The sequence below is a fragment of the Cornus florida genome, unplaced genomic scaffold, assembly GCF_030987335.1.
Source record: "Cornus florida cultivar Cherokee Brave unplaced genomic scaffold, ASM3098733v1 CherokeeBrave_3.0.0_Hap2_Chr08, whole genome shotgun sequence".
NCBI classification, from domain to species: Eukaryota; Viridiplantae; Streptophyta; class Magnoliopsida; order Cornales; family Cornaceae; genus Cornus; species Cornus florida.
The window spans coordinates 28,661,310-28,683,313 of NW_026775578.1; the positions used below are offsets into that span (position 1 = coordinate 28,661,310).

Sequence of the window (22,004 nt, forward strand, 5' to 3'; positions counted from 1 at the left end):
CAAATGGAACCAAATATAAAATTGTCAATTTTCAAGCAAATTATCAGGGAGTTCATCGAAAGATGTGCTACATGATAGCTTAATGTTGTTGTTAGCAAATGTGTTTAATTTTACTATTTTCTGGAACTGCCACATTCATCTAGAAAAATTTTAATTGCTGAAATTAAAACTCACCCAGGACTTGAATACTCAAGCCTCTGGGTACAGTGGTGACTTTTGGGATGGTAAAATTTATTTTTTATTGTGTATTGTGCAAATTTACATATTATTATATTTTACTATATTTTATCACTTATTATATTTTAATATTATTATTAGAATTTATTACATTTTATGGCATGGACAGTTAAGAAATAACATATTTATAAATTATGTAACCGGAATATATTCAAAATGTTAGTATTAGTATGAATGTGCGAAGAGCAAAAAATTATAAAAATTAGAAATTATTCATCGTGAAACAGTCCACTAAAAATAGAAAATGAGAGTAAATCAGGTTTTGTTATGTGATGTTAGAGAGAAAATCATAAATAGCAGAACAATATTTAATATTCCTGATTCCAAATAATTTAAAAAATATTTATTTTGAACTAAATTGAGATGATTTGTGTATTTTCTTAACTCAAAATCGTTGTGAAACGTTTTCAAAATAATATTAATTATTATTATTTTTTAATACAGGTGTTCAGTTTTTATTGATTAAAACTAAAAAAGACTGTTGAGACTTGACCCGACGAATACGGGGCGAGAAGAGCGCAACCCAAAATATCCACAAGTTTGCAACCCATTTAATTATGGGCTTTTCTTTGGATCATATTTGTCGGTTAAAAAAACGAATCCAAGCCGTCGAATCTAACGATCTCGAGTTTATAAATTCAAGAGAGAGAAACGCCATAGACCCCTTTCAGTCGAAATCTAGGGTTATCCATTTCGGTGCCTTTCCGTTCCAAAGGTTCTCTCTCTATATTTATATCGATCTTTTGTGTGGATTTGTATGAATTTCTTCTATCGATTTTATGATTCAGTACGGTCTCTGAATTTATGCGTGTTAATGGTTCCTCGAAATTTACGATCTTGTTTAAATTAATGGTTATATTTTCTTGTTTCAGCTACTTTATGTGTTTATATATGCTACAAATCTTTTTTTTTTTTTTGGGTACTCTGATTAGATCTGTTATATTATATCTATGCGCGTGTTTTTATATATAGATATACATGTGCATGTATTTATTATAAACGGTATATTTTGCTATAATTAGGATATAATTACAAGAAGAAAGTTGGTAATTTTGCCTTTTCGTGCATGTTTTGAATTATCCAACCTATGGAACAGGATTTCTATTAGGATTTTATAACCCCAATCAGCATGCACGCATTAAGTTTGGATTTTATATGCCTATCTTAGATGGTAATCAAAAGAAAAAAAAAAGCATTTTGAGCAAATTTCGACATTTGATTTCTTGAAACCTTTCTCATATCAGAATAGTTTTGTTGGTAAATTTTCACCAATAAACAGGCTATACCTGTATTTACCTCAAATCTTATTTGTTCCATTTATGTTTCTGTATTCTGAAAATTTTCTCAAAATTTTTCTAAAGAAAGGTTTATCATATGTTTACACATCATACAGTCCATTTCATTTCCTGCTGTTTCTGTTCTGCAGTTTGCATGATGTTCTTATCTGTTTACTTTGAATTTGTTCTGTAGTTGTATTGCTTATAATATTCTTTTATTAAGGGCAAATTTCGTAAAACCCCCAATACTTTCATTTTTTGATCATAAAACCCCAACCTGTTTCTAAAAACCCCTGCACTTTTAAAAAGTGTTCACATTGCCCCAAGATCCATATCCGACCCGTTAATTGGGCTGTGAAATGACAAATTTGCCCTTACCATTTAATATTAAATTAAAAAATAAAAATATTTTTATTAAATTACAAAAAAACCCTTAAATAGGGAGCAAGCGGATAAGAAGGTGGCGGCAGCGGGTGGTGGGGATTCGAAGAGCTTTCCGAGTCTGAGGGATGCGGTGAGCACCAAGCCGAAGAAGAAGATGATGAGCTTGCAGGAGATCACGATGCAGCGCCCAGAACCGGTGTTTGATTACAAAGGTTTGACGCCGGACGAGATGCTTAGCCCGGCCGGCTTGGCGGGGGTTTCTCTTCTTACGGCCGGTCCAGTGGAGGACCGGGTTGTATGCGGGATCGAGACGGAGATGGTGATAATACTTGGGGAAGTAATCGAAGATCTTACAGTGGTGGATTCGATGACGATCGTAGGGGTCCGCCTTCTAAGGTTTCGGATTTTGATCAACCCTCGAGAGTTGATGAGGTCGATAATTGGGCATCGGGGAAGAAATCTCTACCGTCCTTCGATTCCGGCAGCTCTAATCGGTACAGGTAGCTTGGTGGTGGTGGTGTTGAGGTAAGAGGCATGTCTAGGGCTGACGAAGTTGATAATTGGGCATTTGTGAAGAAGCCAATGCCTGCAAGATCTTCAACTTTTGGTTCGGGTTTTTTCGTAATTCCAGTCCAGAACCAAATCGTTGGAACAGGGGATGATGGGGAGCTGGAGCGCCGCTGCTTGGTTTTGGATCCGCCACAGGGTGAGGGAGCTATAGTTGAGCCGGTGGTAAGAACGAATAAGTCATATTTTAGAGAGAGAGAAGGGGGTGAAGAAGAAGAAGACTTGAAGGGTATTTTAGTAATTTTAAAAAATAATTTTCAGTTTTTAATTTAATATTAAATGGTAAGGTCAATTTTGTCATTTCACAGCCCAATTAACGGGTCGGATACGGATATTGGGGCAATGTGAACACTTTTTAAAAGTATAGGGGTTTTTAGAAATAGGTTGGGGTTTTATGATCAAAAAATGAAAGTATTGGGGGTTTTACGAAATTTGCCCTTTTATTAATAAAAAAATGGAATAAATTTATATATTTTGTCATGCTAATTATTGTAAATTTTCAACCAATTATGGGTTTTACTTGACGATTTAATTTGTTTATAAGTTGCCTAATTAACTCCGAATAGCTTGTCTCTTATTCCTTCATTAAGCAAACTAACCAAACTCGAGTATAGGCTTGTTTAGTAAATGACCAAAGCTGGGACAATATTCGTTCGGCTCGTAAGTACAATTCTTACAATTGCTTTTTCAATTTGAAAAGTATTGTGCATATTTAATTGATAAAAATTTAAAATATAATAGTTAGTTAAGATAATGTGTTTTATGAGCACATGAACCAATCTCAACCTGCTGTTAGACAGTACAAGCTTAATTTCTTGTCACAAGCCCGAGTCAAGTCAATTTGAGACATGAATGATTGAATGAATGAGCCAAGTCCAAATAGTCTTGATCTTGATTAATTTGCCACTCTAGTTGCAACATCTTTCTAGCTGCCGTTGATTTGATGATTTTCATTGAAATAGCATTTGATAATACTGAACACTACACTATAGTCGTGTATTTTTTGAAAGATTATTTTTTTTTTTCTTTTTTTGGAAAAAAATTGGACTTGTCGTGATTTGGGAAGTCAGCCTTTTCCTGTTAAATGGTAAAGACATGAACAAATAAATTCGCATTTGTGTATTCAATCCATGAATAATTGCCAAGTTGTTTCCATGATGATCACTAATGGACTCTTATCTTTGTTTTAAAGAAAATGCCTCGGTATGATGATCGACGTGGTGTTTCGCGTCTCTATGTTGGCCACTTGTCTTCGCGGACCCGATCACGTGATTTGGAGGACTTGTTCAGCAGATATGGAAGGTAACAAATTTTTTTGCCAATTAAGCTCTGCTAAGATGTTGTGTTGTGGTATCATTGATGATACAAGCTCAGCCCTAGCCTTCAAATTTACCCTTTTTAAAAAATATATATATATATCATGCTGAATTTTTATATAAAAGCTTTAGCAGTAATTCTATCATCTGGTCTTATTATTACCAAGAGAGAGGAGTCCATGGGATTAATCTTGTCGAATTTAACCCATTTATCTTCTGTAAAAAATGTTCTAACATGTGTGTGTTTTCAAACATAGTGCACTCACGGACCTTTCAGATTGTATGTTAGATCTTGCACAAAGTAGTTGCATGATTCAATCAATTTAGCTCACATTTTATTTAATATTTAATTTCCAATGTGGAATAGTGATCATTGGTCTCATTTCTGGGGTTTATCCACTTCAAGGTGTGTATGAGACAATGAAGTGTTAGCCAAGCCTCTTTTTGTGCTTGTCATTGACACTGGATTTTCTTTATAACATGTGTGAGAAAGTTGCACCCTCTCCCATGTGTCTCAGTGATTTAACTTGAATGATCTTTCTGAAGGTTTCTGGGCTTTTGCCCAACCTGGAGGTCTATGGTGAGAGGTTGCCCTTGGGTGGAATTGGTCACAATTCTTGCGGTGTATAGGGGACTTTGGCGATTCTTTCTATAATGTTATTGCGTGTTTTTTTGATGGAAATGGCAACAATCTCAAAGTGGTGTTTAGTTCATCTTAGAGGGGCGAAGTATCAACCCTTCGGTTCTTATGTCATGATGGCCTTACTGTTTCTGGCACCGGTTTACGCAGAATACGCGATGTGGATATGAAGCGCGACTATGCCTTTGTTGTATGTATTTCTTCATAATCTCCCCACTCATGTTTTTGTTATTCCATGTATGGGGTATATTGCCCTTTCTCATAATACATGTATTTTGTAAATATGTGCTCTTTCTTCTGATAATAGGAATTTAGTGATCCTCGAGATGCTGATGATGCAAGATATTCCTTAAATGGTCGGGATTATGATGGAAGTCGTATAATTGTGGAATTTGCAAAGGGGGTAAGTTGTATGGTTTATATGCTTCGTATATGGTTCTTGATCCCGTTGTACAGTTGATGAATTGTTACTTGGTTATGTTGTTATGCTGTTATAATGCTAGTCATAACATTTTTTATGATGTCATATTGTTATGCATATGAATGATTAATGGAACTCAAAACAATGAGTAAATGGAATTATACTTTTAATTGTTTGAGATTATGTTTACTTGTGTATTTATGGAATTAATTAATTATACTTATCAATTATTCTTGTTGTTTCTTGTAACATGTTTATCCTGCTAGGTCAATATCAAGTTTGTCCTTGCATTAACACTTAAATTAATCAATTCAAGCTTATAATGTTACATACCAATATAATGGAGACTAAGAAAAAGAAGAATCTCATGCTTCCCTGGCCTGCATTCTGTATAATGTTAATATTTTTCTTTTTTCTCTTTTTATAGTTGGCTTTTTAACCTTTTCCCTTCCGTTGAGCAAGCCACCTCTTTGTATCCTATCTTGGTGTTTGATCGAAATGTTAAAACAGTTGTCCGAATCTGATTGTCATGCCAGCCGGAAGAACACATGTTTCTAGTTTCATCACCTTTTTCATGATCCAGATTTTTCATAACTAATAGACTAGATTGCTTTAATTTTCAGAACAATATTATTTTCTGTTCTTATGTTTTATTTAGTAATCTCAATCATTGTGTGGACATTCATTTAAACAGGATTTCAAAGAGATTGCTACTCATTTACAAATCAGAACAATGCTAAATTTTTTTGAATTGCAATATAGGGCCCTCGTGGTCCAGGTGGATCTCGTGAATATCTTGGCAGAGGTCCTCCTCCAGGATCAGGGCGCTGCTTTAATTGTGGAATTGACGGCCACTGGGCTCGAGATTGCAAGGCTGGGGACTGGAAGAACAAGTGCTATCGCTGTGGGGATCGAGGCCATATAGAAAGAAACTGTCAGAACAGTCCCAAGAAACTAAGGTACCCTTCTTCTGGAGATCTTTGTATGCCTACATCTCATTTTCTGGAAGTCTTGAAAGTTGTTTACTCAGGAAAAAGATTTTTGGTGCAGACGTGAAAAGAGTGACTCCAGATCTCCATCTCCTCGACGTGGCAGAAGCCGAAGCCGCAGTTTTAGCAGGAGTCGTAGCTACAGGTTTTTCATTTTTGTGCCTTCTTGGACTGTATATTGTGTGTCTGGCGTAATATGATATTTCTGTTAATTTTGAAGCATTTTTCCTCGATACATTCCTACGGTGTCTAATATTGTGTAATCTACATTTAATTAGTTTTTAGGTTTCTGTGAACATGAATTAGCAAGGATTAAGGAAGATTAGCATGGTTCATACTTGTGGCAATGCTTTTGGGGGATAATGCTGAAGGGGATGACGGACGTTAATGGTTGGTAGAGTTGGTCAGAAACGTTATGATAACAACCTTGGATAGGGAATGGGAAAATTAGGATTCATGTTGTCTGAGTCCACGTAGTTGGAAAGTTGAGTACCACTAGTTTGGTATAGGCAGAACATATTTCCGAGTAACATGAACACAAGTGTATGGTGCCTGTCAGAAACTGACATTTATCACATTTTTCACCATTTGATTAACTATTTACTCATAGATATGTGACCGAGATTTTCTTTAAGTGTAGGAAGAGCATGATATAAATAAAAATCGTAATCGGTGGTTGGTTTGTGATCCATTATTACAAACTCTGACCTATTGGCAAATGGAAGAGATACTGTGGAGGTTTTAATCCTTGAAGGAGAGGAGTCATTTATGTACATATTTTTTAGAAAGTAGTTGTATTGTAACCTGTGCTTTGTTTTACTGTCCATTCAATATATGACTTTGTTTGTCCTTAATTTGATTTCCCTCCAGTCACTCCAGGTCACCTCCAAGGAGGGAACGAAGCATTGAACGTGTGGAGAGAAGATCAAGGAGTCCTCGTCACAGCAGGAGCCCCAGGCGGCTGAGAGCTTCACCCTTACCATCCAAAGGGAGAAAGCATAGCCTAACACCAGATGAGAGAAGCCCACGAGAGAGAGGTAGCCCATCTCCAAGGGACCGTAGGCAGGCCAATGGTTCAGAATACAGTGGGAGCCCCAGGGCAATGAGTGGGGGTCCCAGGGCAATGAGTGGGAGCCCCAGGGCAATGAGCGGGAGCCCCATGAATGATACTGGGAGAGATAGTCCCAAGGATAGGAGCCCTGTGGAAGAAAATGGTCAGAGTCGCAGCCCTAGCCCTATTGCTCGGGATGTTGGTAGTCCTGTTGATGATGATGATGATAACAACCATGGTTCTCCAAGGGGTAGCGAATCTGCATAAAAGTGGCGAATGGCACTCATTCTACTTGAAACTGCGCTTTTAGTTATCTGAGAAACATAAATTGTGTTCTTGAGAAATTCCTGAACCTGGGTTGTTCTTGATTTTTGGATATTGGATGTTGTCTTGAGGTTCTACTTCTTTCCTTGCCATGTTACTTGAAATAATTAGTTATATAGTTGTGCTTCTCTCTGTCTCTCTCTCTCTCTCTCTCTCTCTATATATATATGTATGTATGTATATGTATGTATGTTTATTTTCGGGTAGTTTGAGATTTACCACTCGGTGACAAGTCTTTTTATATTGAACATGCGTTAAACTGTGATGTATTATTATTATCCGAGTATTCAGGTGAATTTTCAGAGGGTTTTTCACCATTTAGAGGTATGGTTTTATAGAACAAGTACAAACATCTTGAGCCAATTTTGTTTACACCATGAATTTTGGTTGGTTAATGAATTTTAAATGAAAATGGATACGATGTACCAAAAAAATGCTTAAAAGTGCAATGCTTAAAATGCTTAAAAATGCCTAAAAGTGCAATTGTAAAAGATTAATTTTTTTTTTTAGGTAAAACATATTTTTTATTTCAACTTTTTCTGTGTTCGGCAAAGTTTAGGTTGAGGTTGAGTTTATTGTGTAAATTAACTTGTCAAAAATTGATGGGTAAATTATTATTGTTAGATTTTAAAATTTTGTTTCTTCGTAAATATTTTATGAAAAAATATAAAAATATTTCTATTTGATCGCACTTGTATCTATTTCTATTTGTGCATAGAGAGAGGTGGATGCTATAATTAAGATGACCTAATGGCTCAATAGTTTTTTAACAGAGAACCAAAGCTAGAATCAAAGCTCATTAAGATAATCTGATGACGAAATCTCATTGTCAATGAAAAGGATTAACTTATTAAAATAGACACCAAAGCTTAAAAAGCAAGTTGCGTTACAAGGTGGCAAGCCTGTACTCGAGGATAGCTCGTTGTACAAGCAAACTGTATTCCAATTTGTGCCCTAAAGAGATTTACTGGTAGAATTCAAATGACTCCAGTTTTAGAATAAAACCTTCCATGGAGAATCGGCCTTTTCTACAAATACAGGCTTCCCAAAAAAAATAAAAATAAAAAAGTTAATATTCTTATGAATGCCAAATTGAGAACAATCCACACTGAAACATGTAACAGCGATAGTTGGGTTTATTAGGATGCAACAACCTCTCTTTTAGGTGTGTTACTAAATTCTTCTTAAGGCATTTTGACAGTACAATTCCGACCAACGATTGCATCTTTTTCTGTCACATTGGCAATCTAAGGAGCATTATGACTTTGGTCCAAGATTATCACAATGCACCAGTTCGTAAATGTTAAAGAGAATAGTAATGGAGTCTGTTTATGCATCTTTGAAACACGAGCAAAAAATTGTCCAAACACATTCTATAGGACGACGACATCAAACATTTTCTATTTTTATTTTATTTTAATGTTTAGATGACAAACAATAAGTACAGAACACTTGAAAAGAACAATTTGCATATGTACATGCGGTAGTCTTCAATCCTAGAACTATGTGATGGGTGTGAAGAAATTACCCCAGGAATCGGCATGTTTAACAAGAAACTCCAGCAGATCCAACCTCCCTCAGCATAGAACTCTGATCAGTCCTGAATATCTGACTTATGAAATATATGCCTTGATCACTTCTGAATAGTTGAACACGGAACCTGTCCTTGGACAGGTGATTTTGCCATTGTTCTTCTTTGCCATTTCTTCAAGAGCCTGCCATTTTGCAACAGAAGTTAGATTCACCAATCAAAATTGTGCTTATTTATGAGGAGGATAATGCAAACCTTGGTGCTGTAGACATAGCCATTTGGCAACACTAGCGGGGGGTTCTCTGTGTCCATTAACTCTTTAGTTATGTAGCAAACGAGCTTTGAATGATGCTGCTTGGAAAATGGTAATGGCAATGCCAATTTGCGGAAGCTCTCTTGTGACAGAGGATCCTCCTTGCTACAATCATCCTCATAACAGAACCTGAATCCGGCTAAGGCAAAACCATAGACTTGGATAAAATTACAATCCGTAAACAAGAAAAATACAGCGTTGGTTCACAAGATTATTAAGAAAAATACAGGATGGGAGAATTTTTTTGGTTAAGTAATAATGGGACAATAATTATCTTAATCCTAATAATGGATGCCCAAGCATGATTTCGTAAAAGGCATTAAGAGTGAAGCTACTATGCCTTTGCAAATGATCAACCACAATTTGATGATTTAGAACCATCTGATTAAAAAGGTCCTATAACTCATTGAAATCAGGGAAAATAATAATAAAAAAAAAAGGAGGGCTCACAAAGACCTAACCAAAAATTCTACTACCCCTGAATCTGGAAAGATTACCTTATTTGCAAGCTAAACTAGAGGTGTTCAAAAAGATTTAGTACTAGAATTTAGTGTTTCGACTCTAATTGGGATGTGCTACTTGGGCCATTAAACCCCTGGTTAAAAACATATACAAACAAAAGGTAAAGATATATCAGCAGCAAGTCATTGAACGTGGATACGGAGTTTTCAAAGCAGACAAGCCCGCTTGCAGATATATATTCAGCAAAGGCTCAAGGGTCATGCCATACAGCCTGCAAAATTCCTGTTTAAATTGGTCCACTAGGTAATCCCATTGCCTTGGTTCAAATAAAACCTGCATAGAACAACCAAAAAAAAGTCAATTATCTAGCTCATGCCAACCTATAAAACATAAATTTGGAAACTAACAACAAAGCCATGGATCAAATGAAGACGGGGACAATTTACTGTATGAACATAAGCCATTGTCATATGATAAGCAGCAGAAACCATTTTAGAAAATCATGCTCTCACTAAAACCATTATAAATAGCAATCTGAAAATATTATGCAGTTAAACTAGAGAACATCACCACATTTTGAGGAGTTGTAACCGTCACAGAGAAAGAAATTTATCAAGTCTAATCATCATTAGCATTCACAGATTACTTAACAAAAGACTAGGAAGTTGAGAAAAGTCTAGCACTGCCACCCCCTCCCAAGTATCTTTTTCTTCTTCTTAGTTCACATGTATATATGCACTCCAAGCAATCACACTGAAGAAAAGTTCCAAAAACTGAGAGCTATGCTGAAATTGGTGCCACCAGGTGTTTTATCTACTGAATATCATGAGAAGGCATGTCCATTTGCAGTCAGACAGGCGTGACAAAATAAAACATACGACAGGAAGGACTAGGTTCACCTTGTATGTTGCACATTCAGTACTACTCTTAAAAGCCAGTGTAGCCATGACCCGCTGCAGTTCTTTCAAATGGGTAGCTCCCCATGGGGCAAGGTACTTCCTAGCATATGTGATAGCTCGCATATTGTTTTCAGCTCGTACCAACTCTATGAACTCTTGAAGTCTCAACTGAAATTCGAATTTGCTCTGTCATCATGAAAGAGATCTGGCATTAAACAGTGTACAAAATGTTTCTGAAATACTGCAAGTGATGCAATTCTTTCCAAATATTCAGTAAACTACTTCAGCAATGTGATCTAACAAAATTAAGATAACTGACAACATTATGATCAGAGTGAACCGTCTTGAAAGGATTTTATGACCCTCTCACAGAAGTACGAGCAGTCTCCACAAAACAAGAGGAATACATTTAAATATTAAGTTTAATAAAGCAAAATGTTTCTCTTCAGACGTATGCCAACAAAAACATATTTAAGATACTTGACCTTAATTTGTAGTGTCATTTGCATTGCTTGATTAATTTTAAGAACTCTCTACATACTCTTCAACCTAAGAACTTGTCCATACCATCAAAATCTATATTTTGTTCTCTTGCTCCAGTACCTTGTTCTAACAGCACTCAACATTCCCATGTTTGTAAACCAGTTGGAAAAGGTTATGGAGGAAGCATACCCGCTGGGAGGAGTGGAGTAAAGAGATTTTGCAATCAGAGCAGAAATTTTAGGTCTTAGAATTATAAAGGCATCATCTTAGTAACTTCACAATTGTCGGATCGGAAATGACTCTAATCGTGTAGTATGATGGTTGACCAAGTGAACTCATGGGCCTTGGAGATTCGTAAATTCAAGAAGAGAAAGCATGGACTTGTTTGTAGCTATTTGGGTGGAAATTAGTTGGATACGATAAAAAGATGCTATGTAGGCCAAAAAACGGGAAGTACCCTATAGTCATATAGAGTGTTTTTCAGTCTTCTTTACTTTTTTGTTGGCAGTTTTACTACAAGCTGATTCTTTCTGGACAGCAAACACATAAGTACCATTTCAGGATTTAGGAAGGCTCTATGGATTTAGTATTTTGCTAATGGACAAATGGAAATGAGATGCAGGAAAGAAATCTATCAGAGAAAATTTGCTGATTTTTGTGGAACTGAAGCTTTCCGTAGAAAGTATCCACACGATAGAAGGAAATTTTTACAGGGTATAGGTGAACCGAAGAACAGAAAATTAGAAATAGAGCAGACCAACTGAGGTAAAACAAAAACTACAATAGAACTCAACTCAACAAAAGCATTATCTCAACCATTTCGGATCACCTACACGGATGGCAGATCATGATTTGATATTTTTGCTTTTAAAGCCAAAATTTCAATTAAACCTCACACTACCTTTCCTTTTCATCTCCAACCCATGTTACTTTTGATTTTCCCCTTCTCTTAACATTGTTCATATCTTGGTTGTAAATGCAACAGCAAAAATATAATAAAGAGAAAAAAAAAAAAAACTAAAAGATCTATGTCCCAAATGGTTTTCGGAGTTCTATAAAAATATAGTTTAGGTAAGGGGCCATTGCCTGGTGAAGTGGTAAATTCTCGGGCTGTCAAGCGTGAGAACGCAACTATATCCAATCTACCCCTCTAAACACCATCGATTAACTGGAATCACATTAGGTAAGGACCTTTTATAAAAATAAAGTTTAGGAGCTTATTTAGAAACTTCAAAGGCCTCTTACAGATTTTGGGAATTTTAACCAATAGAGAACCAAAAGATTCAAAATCCTGCTCCTTTAATGAGTAAAACATCATGAAGCAGTAAAATGACTTCTGACAGAATGAACTAAAATCAGAAAAAAGTACAGCATATTATCATGTCCAAATATGTCAATATGAGATCACCAACGAAGCAATAGTAGTTCAAGTTCACTAAAGGTCAAAACCATTACATGGAAGTATTAAAAAAACAAAGTATCAAGAAATACAAAGGCACATATAAAAGAATTTAACTTAAAACTTCATATAATCCCCAATCTTTCAATTATCATACCCACGACCTAACCCAACAAAAGCAACCTTAATTATCCATATAACACAATTGTATGATTCGGTGGCAGGCAAAAACTATAAAAGCTGATAGTTATATGCTCATGTATCATATGACCAATATTATTGAATTTCATTGTCTAAACTTTTTAGAAAAATGATACTTCTCCAAGGTAATCATGGAGAAGAGTGGCAAGCATTTTTCCTTTTCCAGTTCAGAGAATGGCATCCAAGTCCTAAAATTCGATGAATGCTTACAACCAGCTTTTATTACCATTTTCTTACATTGAGTTCCACAAGACGAAGCATTCAGTGTTCACAAACTCACAACCTTGACATTTTCCATTTAACAATCCAGGCACACTCATGGAATAGTGCACACTGCACACAAATTCCTAGAAATTATAGTAGCACTGGTTTTAGATTAGTTTTATCCATTAACATAACAGAAGAATATGTGCTTAAATCAACAAAATATCACATAATAAATTGCCATCCTCATACTTTGGAAGGATAAAAAATGCACAGCAGGTAATTCACACTTTAGTATCTGCACTTCCATTAGAGTATCATTATCTCCACCAGTCCACCATCAATAGATTCCCCAAACCCATATTAGGTTAGTTGGTTGTGATACATAAAGTAATCATCACAGCCCCAAATCATATATGTTATTGCAATCTTTGCTTATTCTGGCAAAAATAGAGAAATACCAGAAATCAAACACCTGTGGCTCAACCAAGATTTGGTAACAAGAGCTATGAAGATGGGACACGGATACAACACATTACGGACACGGCGATGCGCCAACAAAAAAAAAAGGACACAATCACAGCAGAGATACCAACTATGAAAAAAAAAAAAAAAAGAGTGTCTTTTTGGGAATCTAACTTTTTAAGATGATGATTTTTAGTGTTTTTTTTTATTGTACTGGTAGTGAATGAATTACCAAATTTACCCATAGTGGGTCCAAAGTGAGGTGATGGTTTACTTTTTATAAATTCAATGTAAGAAAGTTAAATTGGTAATGTTACAAAAATTAGTACATTGACTTTTTAATTGGGACAATTATTTTGGGATAGCTAAAAAAGGAAAGGTGGACACTTTTTTTGGGATAGAGGGAGTATAAAAAAAAAAAATTCCTCATCTTATCTACATTATCACGAGTGTAATCACTAATTTGGAGCTATAGCTGGATTGATTGTTTTTGTTTTCTAAAACTTTATATTATTTTTCTTTTAACCAGTATATTTTTTAAAATTGCATTGGAACAACTTTTTTTTTCATAAAAATAATTGCAAAACTACATTGTTGTGTTCCGAAAGTTATCGGTGTCCCAACCGTGTCCAACAAAAGACAAGAAATTCAAATCTAGGACACTCCTCACCATGTTGGACACGTGTCCGACACGTGTTCATGTTTGACACCACCACAACACCCCTAGAAGAGTGTCCGTGTTTCCTAGGAGATACCACTCAAACTAACAGTTCGCATTTATGAAAGAGTGCTGATTACTGTGGGAGTTACTATGTTATATAAAGTACTTGTGCTCTAATCTATTTCAATTAAATAAGAAGGAGAAAACAAACAAACAAACAAATAATAAAATAACAAAAACCTACTTATAAAAAAAAAAAAAAAAAAAAAGGTAACAAAAAGCTATTCTATTTAAAAATGAGCTTCAAAGAAGACAACCCATATGTACCTTAGACTTCTTCAACCTGGACTTGTTCTCAGCGCACCAAGCAAGGGCTGGAGCTACCTCTTTGTTCTGAAGAGCATCAATCACCTTTTTCGCTTCAAGAAATACATCAATATCAACAAATTCCTGGTACAAAAAGATGAAGATTAACTAACATGGTGAATCCCATGGAGCAGGGGGGGAAATGTCACAATTATTAGCAAACCATTAACAAAAAAGCAGATAATGCATTGCTTGTAGGACCTTGACAACTGAACTAATAAATGCAGTTGAACAACAATAGTTCATGGCACGTGAACACTTATTATTTTTTCCTTTCTTCCTCTCATAGATCAGCATGTAATACTTTTCTGGCACATGCAATGAACCTTTTTTTTCCCCTGGGCAAAGCATGTAAAGAAAGTTCCTTCCCACCTTATACCGGCTAGATTGGGAATCCAAAACTATAACTTTTAAAGCTCCATGAGTTGAAATGATAATAACAAAGTTCCAATTGATAGAACGTAGTTAAATTAATACTTGAGATGATAATCTCTACTCAATTAAATCAGCCCATAAAGAACCCAATTATATAACAGCATATAAACTGAAAATGGCAAGGAACAGTAACCTTTATATTGCTGCTTTCGGCCAGCTTCATTGCAGTATCATAATAAGACATTCGCAACATGTAGTCCACAAGAATCCGCTTTAAGCGTGTGTTGCTCCATTCTGATAGATTCTCTGCATCTGCTGATTCCAAGTGATCCAGGCGAGCCCGGCACCTCTGTGCTTGTAAGTGTTCTGTACGACTCCCTTCTTCCAACTAACCAGTAACAAAAAAATAAATTAATTAGTAGTAAGTAGTAACTAAATAGATAACACTGGCATTAGTAGCTGTAATTGCAATACCAGATTTCTTGAATTGGGAGAGTTTTGCATTATATATAGATAATAATATCAATATTCGGTTTGTCAATGATAATAAAACAAATTGATGAAACATATTGAATGGCATTGAGATACTAATTCCGAAGAGGACAGCATCAAACAAAATCAGCGAGTTCACCAAATCCAACTCAAAATCACAATTGCTTTTGGTCACAGTTCAAATCTTATGTTTACTTATTTTAATTTCTCTCGGTTGAATGATGAAACCAATTTGTTGTATTTGGTTATGATGACTGAAACTTTAATTTCACATTTCCTGGTAAGAATCTTCAAATTTTGTTTGCCAAAGCATAAAACACACACACACAAATACAACATAATTGGTTTCATCATAACCAAATACAACAAATTGGTTTCATCATTCAACCGAGATTCTTACCAGAAAATGTGAAATTAAGAATACAATGAAGTTCACGTCTTCAAGAAACACCATCAAGGAGCACAAGAAATGTAGCTTTTCTAGGGCTTCTACACTACATACCTTCCTCTTGAGACCTTGTAACCTGAAGACGAGTGAATTGAGGTGCTGAACGGCAACGTCTCGGGACAAATCGCCGCCGGCGACGTCCGCCACGCCGGAGATGACAACAGACATCTCCTTCTCGACGATACGGTGGTTGGCGCGGATCGTCTTCTTGTAATGCTCGAAGGGGACTCTCAAGAACTGGTGTTCCAGTTTCAGAAACTCCGCCAACTGATTCAGCTTCGACGGCGGAGCTGTCATGGTGGCGGAGGCGGCAGCCGCGTCTGTGACGGTGGCGGTGGCGGAGTTGCCGTTGGGAAGCGTTTCCATTTCCATCGCGGTATAAAGAAAGGAATTAGATCGAGAGAGAGAGGGGAAAGAATTTTGGATTTTTTAGATTTATGCTGGTATTAAGCATTTCACCAAGACTGTGGGACCCACGTGTATTGCCAAATTGGTTTATGTTTTACACTTTTACTCATACTCTCTATTTGGGTGTCATTGTGGATTGAAATGTTAAGCCTGAATCTAAAATCCAATAAAAGTCCAACAACCATTACTTGTAACCCAAACTCTTTTGTTTTTTTATTTTTTTATTTTTTATTTTAATTTCCTGGCAACACCAACCCACAAAAAGAAAACAAAACTAAGAAGCAGGTGTAAGAATTTTTGGCCTTCCATCCATTGATTAACGTTATTAAAATCCGAATTGATGATTGAATATTAGCATTATATACGGTTACTTATAATGCGATAAACATAACTTAGTTACGTTGGGTTTGTTGTTTTTTTGATAAAGATCCCTTGATGGGAGGGATTTTATCAGATAATTTATATATATATTGTTTGATCCACACTCTCACACATACGTTTAATTCAGTTTAGTCTAACCCCATTAGATAGACTTCTAAGCAAAAGTGAAGGGGTGGAAGATCAAGCAAAACGTTCTTTTGCAAATCTTGTACGTTGTTCTATTTCTCTTTAATTGTTTTGATTTCTTGCTACACATTGCGTAAGGACTTCCGCATGTTTAATCATTATATTGTTGTGTTTTAAGCATGTGTATGATTTCTTAAATTTATTTGCAGTAGCATCCAAGATATTACAAATCGGCAGCGGCAGTGACTGGAGCACTAAATCGATTGACATACCAATCTTTGAGAGCCTAGCAAGAGCATTGGCCACTCGATTACCTGTCGTCGGACATGCGAAATGGAAAATTTAGAAAAATATTGAAGCTCTTGTTTGATCTCAGAGACTAAAGAAACAATTGAAACATCTCTAGAACAAACTCCTTCAACGGCATCCACCACCTTTTTAGAATCCGACTCAAAGCAAATCCCAAAAGACAGCACGGCGAAAGCAAAAAGACTGTGACTTTAGCACGGACGAAGACACAAAAGGCTTAAAAATTACCACTTGAAGAACCAAACCTGAGGAATCCCGAAACACTGAACCTCCACTTGCCAGCTGAGAAAGCTTCGAGAAAGAAGCATCAACATTACATTTAACAACGCCATGCATTGGTCGGTTCTAGCGGGAAGGGGCATCAGTCCGCTGCGAGGGATGAATAGTTTGCATTTCTTGTGCACTCGATTACCCAAACTCAAAATCAGTGTGTTTTTTAATCCATCGAGTTGGAAAATCAATGAATGAGATCTAATAACTTGTTATACCTTAAGATTTGGCGCATATGTTTACCGGTTAGATGACAATTTGTCCTGTAAAAATGGATGGGTACCCACCCCACTGTATCTTGTATATAGTAATTTTGGGAGACTATTTAATTTAATTGAATAAGAATGATTTTTATTAATAAAAATTCACATGGGCGCGTTTATATTTCATATTTATTAAATTATCCTATATATATATATATATATATATATCTATATAGTAAACTGAAGACACAGATTCTTTCACCTTTCATCTCTCACACCTCAAGGCCTGCCACCGTCGCGACTTGCCTTCACTGCAGCCGACTCGACTGTCACCGTCACGGCTCACTGGTGCTAGTGTGGTGCTGTCAGTTCTCTCTCTCTTCTTCTATGGTTCTGTCATATTCATGGTGGAGAGACTTAATTGGTACTAAAAAAAATTGCATGCCATTTTGAAAAGACGAACACAGATATTCATTTGAGGCTTTCTAATCTTTATTTGTAACGAAATTATTTCTGTGATTGAGTACTCCTGTTCTTTAATTTTTCATTCTATATTTATTGATTGGAAAATTTCCCTATGTTGTTATATTTAAGAGATCGTAACTGAGTGTGTTCATTATTATTCTTTTCTATCTTATTTTTCTTCGTTGGCTTAGTTTTGTAAGATTTGAGTGCTTAGGAAAACAAAGGGTGGAAGTTTGGAAGTACACTGGAGTGAAAAAACTTAAATGGGACGGGGATGGGGACGGGAACGGGGTAGGAAAGTACTTGGTTTGTTCGATTTTGGATAAACAGGGACGGAAAAGATACACCCGTTCCGTTGCCATCCCTTTTAACAATCTTGTCAAATTTTTAAAAAATGACTAAATTATCATTTCTTTATGTTAAAAGATCTTAATAGTTTTCTATTTTAATATTAAATGGCAAAAATATTATAAAATGTCATTGAAATGCAAAATATCAATTTTCATACAAATTTCATATTATTCAATTTTACGAAAATAATATATATATATATATATAAGGTAATTGAGTCTTTTGGTTTGATTTTTTTTATTATTAAATTAGATAAGGGTATGAAATATATTTTACACTTAATAATAAAGGCCAAATGCTCTACTAGAAGGAATTTGTAAGGTTTGTATAATTTGCCGGAATAATTTTACTTGAATGGAGTTTTAGAGGTTTTTACGTTTGGGTGGAGTGTTGGACAGAGATACTAGGAAGGATTCTAGAATTTTGTAGAGTATAAAACATATTGCATATGGTAATTTGATGAAATTGTAGATATTTATGTAACAATTTAAATACTCCAGATAGAAGGCCTATAAATAGATAAGGATGTGTATTGGTAACTCCAATAGCTACTTTTAAAATAGATTGTACTGTAGTATATTCTCTCTCCACTTTTATTTTAACCATTAATTTATTAACGTACTTTCCTAAATTGATAAGAGTGTCATATATATATATATATATTGACAAGAGTGTGTTATAATTCTCCTTTGATCCTTAACAAAATTTAAATATATATGATTAAGATAAAATATATTTTAAAATGTATTTGTAGACAGGGCGTACCCTTTAAAAGGTAAAAATTTGTGTTGAAAAGTTTACCGGAAAGTGTATATATATATATATATATAAAATAAAATAAAATAAAATAAAAGATAAAATGCAAAAAAATCTTCCTGAACCATTGAAGTCCTCCTTAAATTATTAAAAACCACTTGAATTATTATTTTGTTGCAGTTTACCTCAATCTGGCAGGTGGATTAATCGAAAAATTCAAAAGACAATTTTACGAGGTGGTTTTGGCACTTTTACACTTAAATGTGCGATGTGGATACACTTAATTGTATGACGTGGCAGTTATAATCTGAAGGACCAATTATAACATGACACTTCACCCAACACAATCTCTCATATTTTGAGATGGTCAAAAGTATTGTCTTTCAAAAATTTTTGAGAGGTCTATTTTTTCTTATAAGGTGCCGTTTGAATGAAAATAATACACCTCAAATAATATTTTGGATGAAATGCACCGTAATATAGTATTTTGACACTGTAGCTCATCTCAAAATATAACTTTGGCATGGAAAAATAATATTTTGCATTGGAGATTCTTTAAGGGCGTGTTTGGGTGTAGTTGGAAGATAAGGGCTTGTTTGTGTTTGGGTTTCATAATCAGAGGCAATAGAGTCTTTTCACATTTATAAGGGTATTATGGTCTTTAAATTATAATATTACGTGTCATGTGATCGGATGGAATATTTTAACAGTGAGATCCAATCGGCCGTTCGCCGGAACAAAAATGCAAAATTTAGGAAGTTTATTGCAATTTTTATAATTCAGGAGAATTTATTGCCGATTGACCAATAATTTAGGAATTTTATTTTTTTATTTATTTTTTTACCTTAAAATAAAATGAAGAGAGCTTTGCCACGAAAGAATGCATGGCAAGTTAGAAGTGGCAAACACTTTAAAGTTGTTTTACCTCAAGAATGTAATTCAATTGGCATTTCAACTCCCTTTAAATGAATATATATGGGTTTTTTTGTCCTATTTGTGATACTTAATATATATATATATATATATATATATATATATATATATATATATATATATATAAACATTTTTAACCTTTTGCATTTGAAGGGTTTGAGATACGTTCTTCTGACGCCACCGCCAAAGAAAAGCTGGGAGCAAGAAGTTTGTCATATATGATCCTTTTAAATGAAAATATTAGAGTTTTGAGTGTCCTGTAATTTAGTTCAAACCCTCATTTTTTCATTTAATAGGAAATAAAAGTTCTATTTCATTTAAATGATTAGTGGTTTTATTTGAATTAAATTATTGATGTAAAACATCTTTAAATTCTTATATATTTTAAATGTGATGGCACACGGGATTCAAATCCTCCTCTTCTTTTTGAGGCAGTTAAAATACTATTTGAATTAATTTCTTGATGTAAAATATATTATTTTTTTTATTTTTTTATATATATATTTTCTTGCAGATATTTTCAGGAAGTGAGTGTCAGAACCGATCAGAACATTAGGTGAGGGGGCAAGAATGATTTTTTTTGTTTATAATAATTTTAGAGGGACAATAGTAATATTTTGTGGGTATACAGTATATAATAGAAAAAGAAAAAATAAAGGCATATTAGGAAAAATAAAGTTTCAGGGGCAATAGCAATATTTTATGGGTTGCATTAATGGCAATATATCCAATATAAGAGGAGAGAATCACTCTCGTAGATAGTTGAAGCTCTCCTAGGTGTAATATCAAATGACAATGATTCAATTAAACCAGAATCAACAATCTTTATGTCCATATAGTGGCACCTACCATGAACTTATGTATTTATCTCCGTCTAATTATTGTTCAAATAAAATATAATTTTAGAAATTATATTTAAACACATATATCAATAGATATAGATATTGAACGTATCATTTCAATAATTTCATAATTTGTTACTCAAAAGTTGGCTGGAATTTCAATTATGTTCATCAGAATGGTCACCGGAATCTAAACTGGAAGGTTAGAACTTTTGCTAGAATTCGGGGTTGTCACCGAAAATTTTATCGGAGCCTCATCGGAATACCTTATAGACTCACCGACACCTCACCGAAATATAGGTTCGTCGGCTAAAAACTTCATCGAAATCCGGGCTTGTCGCTCGGAATCCTCATCAGCATTTAGCAGAATCTCTCACACTCTCACCGGAATTCTCTCTAAGACTTGGACAGTTGGACTTGTTCTCAAGTCTGGCACACCTCATATGGGATCAACTTAGGCCTATTTATATAGGGCTCTAATTGAAAGGTGTTATAAATGTTCCACTAATCCATAAGCCCACTACCCTCCTATGTTCGACGGCTAAGATCACTTTCTTTCCCTATCTCAAATTGGGCGGCCCTGATCGCTCGATCATGTAACCTATTTGAGCAATGCATCAGTCACAGGAGATTCCATACCAGCTATCCAAATAACTTGTTGATTGTATTATAAAGTGGGGAACAAATATACTTAAAGTATATTGTGAAATCCTTTATAAAAATAAAGATGTATGTCAAAACACGTTCTTCCAAGAATTCATAAGCTATACAAATGCATTGAAATGTTTATTAACATTCACTTTTTCTAATGGGTTTGAGCTTTAATTCTCAATCCCATCATCATATATCAATCTGATCACCGATTTGATCAATTGTGTGTCCTTGTCTGTACAACTTAACCATAACTTAGCTTTATAATTTGTGTTAGTAATTTATGTTTATGGTATATGTTTTCGAAAACACTTGAACCTATGGTTTTTATCAATGCCATGTGGGTTTTGTTTTGGTTGTATGTGACACATGAATAGGCTTGACTAATTATCGGGACTCGTGCAAAGCTTCGTAAAGATCAAATAAAATTTAGATTATGTTTGCAGTTGTGATTCCAAAAAAATTACTGGTATATAAGAGAAATTGAACTTGAAACCTAATTCACCCAAAGTTTATCCAAGTCTTTTCCAATTAAGTTACCCCTTGCGATTCTTTGAACACGCTTTTAAGCCCGTGTCTAAAAATTGTCATTCATGACAAATACAATAAAATTTTTTTCTTGTTATACTATTTATGTTAATCAACCAAATCTTGAAATGTTGTATTAAACAAAATTAATTTCATCCCTTTTATGAAAATGTTTATTATAGTCATTTTACCTCAGTTGTTATTAATTACTAATTCAAATAATATCAGTTTCCTAAAATAGTGTAAGGATTCTATTAGCCCTAAGATTAAATTATA

The 22,004-nt window shown here is 34.8% G+C and overlaps 2 protein-coding genes across 4 annotated transcripts; one reads left to right on the forward strand and one right to left on the reverse strand.

The window, feature by feature from the left end:
• The first annotated feature begins 868 nt into the window (after positions 1-868).
• Positions 869-7,342, forward strand: LOC132271010 (serine/arginine-rich splicing factor RS2Z32-like). Of its 3 annotated transcripts, none has more exons than XM_059772231.1 (7): positions 869-952; positions 3,658-3,767; positions 4,572-4,611; positions 4,729-4,824; positions 5,605-5,801; positions 5,893-5,976; positions 6,702-7,342. In XM_059772231.1, exons 2-7 carry the CDS (start codon positions 3,661-3,663, stop codon positions 7,147-7,149), a joined length of 972 nt encoding a protein of 323 aa, XP_059628214.1. In that variant the 5' UTR covers positions 869-952; positions 3,658-3,660; the 3' UTR covers positions 7,150-7,342. The 3 variants fall into 3 exon arrangements, with proteins under 3 accessions (XP_059628214.1, XP_059628215.1, XP_059628217.1); XM_059772232.1 differs by having other exon boundaries at positions 890-952; positions 3,661-3,767; XM_059772234.1 differs by lacking the exon at positions 869-952 and having other exon boundaries at positions 4,328-4,611.
• A 1,235-nt stretch (positions 7,343-8,577) lies between these two features.
• On the reverse strand, positions 8,578-15,925 carry LOC132271009 (protein MAEA homolog). The gene is made up of 7 exons (XM_059772230.1): positions 15,560-15,925; positions 14,759-14,953; positions 14,152-14,274; positions 10,412-10,597; positions 9,712-9,845; positions 8,993-9,179; positions 8,578-8,921 (listed from the first exon to the last, which is right to left on the reverse strand). Exons 1-7 carry the CDS (start codon positions 15,875-15,877, stop codon positions 8,820-8,822), a joined length of 1,245 nt encoding a protein of 414 aa, XP_059628213.1. The 5' UTR covers positions 15,878-15,925; the 3' UTR covers positions 8,578-8,819.
• Between the last annotated feature and the right edge of the window lie 6,079 nt (positions 15,926-22,004).

What these genes read in the sequence shown, in the direction of transcription:
- LOC132271009 (XM_059772230.1), bottom strand. Translation starts at nt 15,877, where the DNA reads ATGGAAATGGAAACGCTTCCCAACGGCAACTCCGCCACCGCCACCGTC. An exon ending in TACAAGGTCTCAAGAGGAAG is followed by an intron (nt 14,954 to 15,559) that starts GTATGTAGTGTA and finishes GTTACTGGTTAG; the next exon opens with TTGGAAGAAGGGAGTCGTAC. An exon ending in CCAGGTTGAAGAAGTCTAAG is followed by an intron (nt 10,598 to 14,151) that starts GTACATATGGGT and finishes TCATGATGACAG; the next exon opens with AGCAAATTCGAATTTCAGTT.
- LOC132271010 (XM_059772231.1), top strand. Translation starts at nt 3,661, where the DNA reads ATGCCTCGGTATGATGATCGACGTGGTGTTTCGCGTCTCTATGTTGGC. An exon ending in AGCGCGACTATGCCTTTGTT is followed by an intron (nt 4,612 to 4,728) that starts GTATGTATTTCT and finishes TTCTGATAATAG; the next exon opens with GAATTTAGTGATCCTCGAGA. An exon ending in AACAGTCCCAAGAAACTAAG is followed by an intron (nt 5,802 to 5,892) that starts GTACCCTTCTTC and finishes TTTTTGGTGCAG; the next exon opens with ACGTGAAAAGAGTGACTCCA.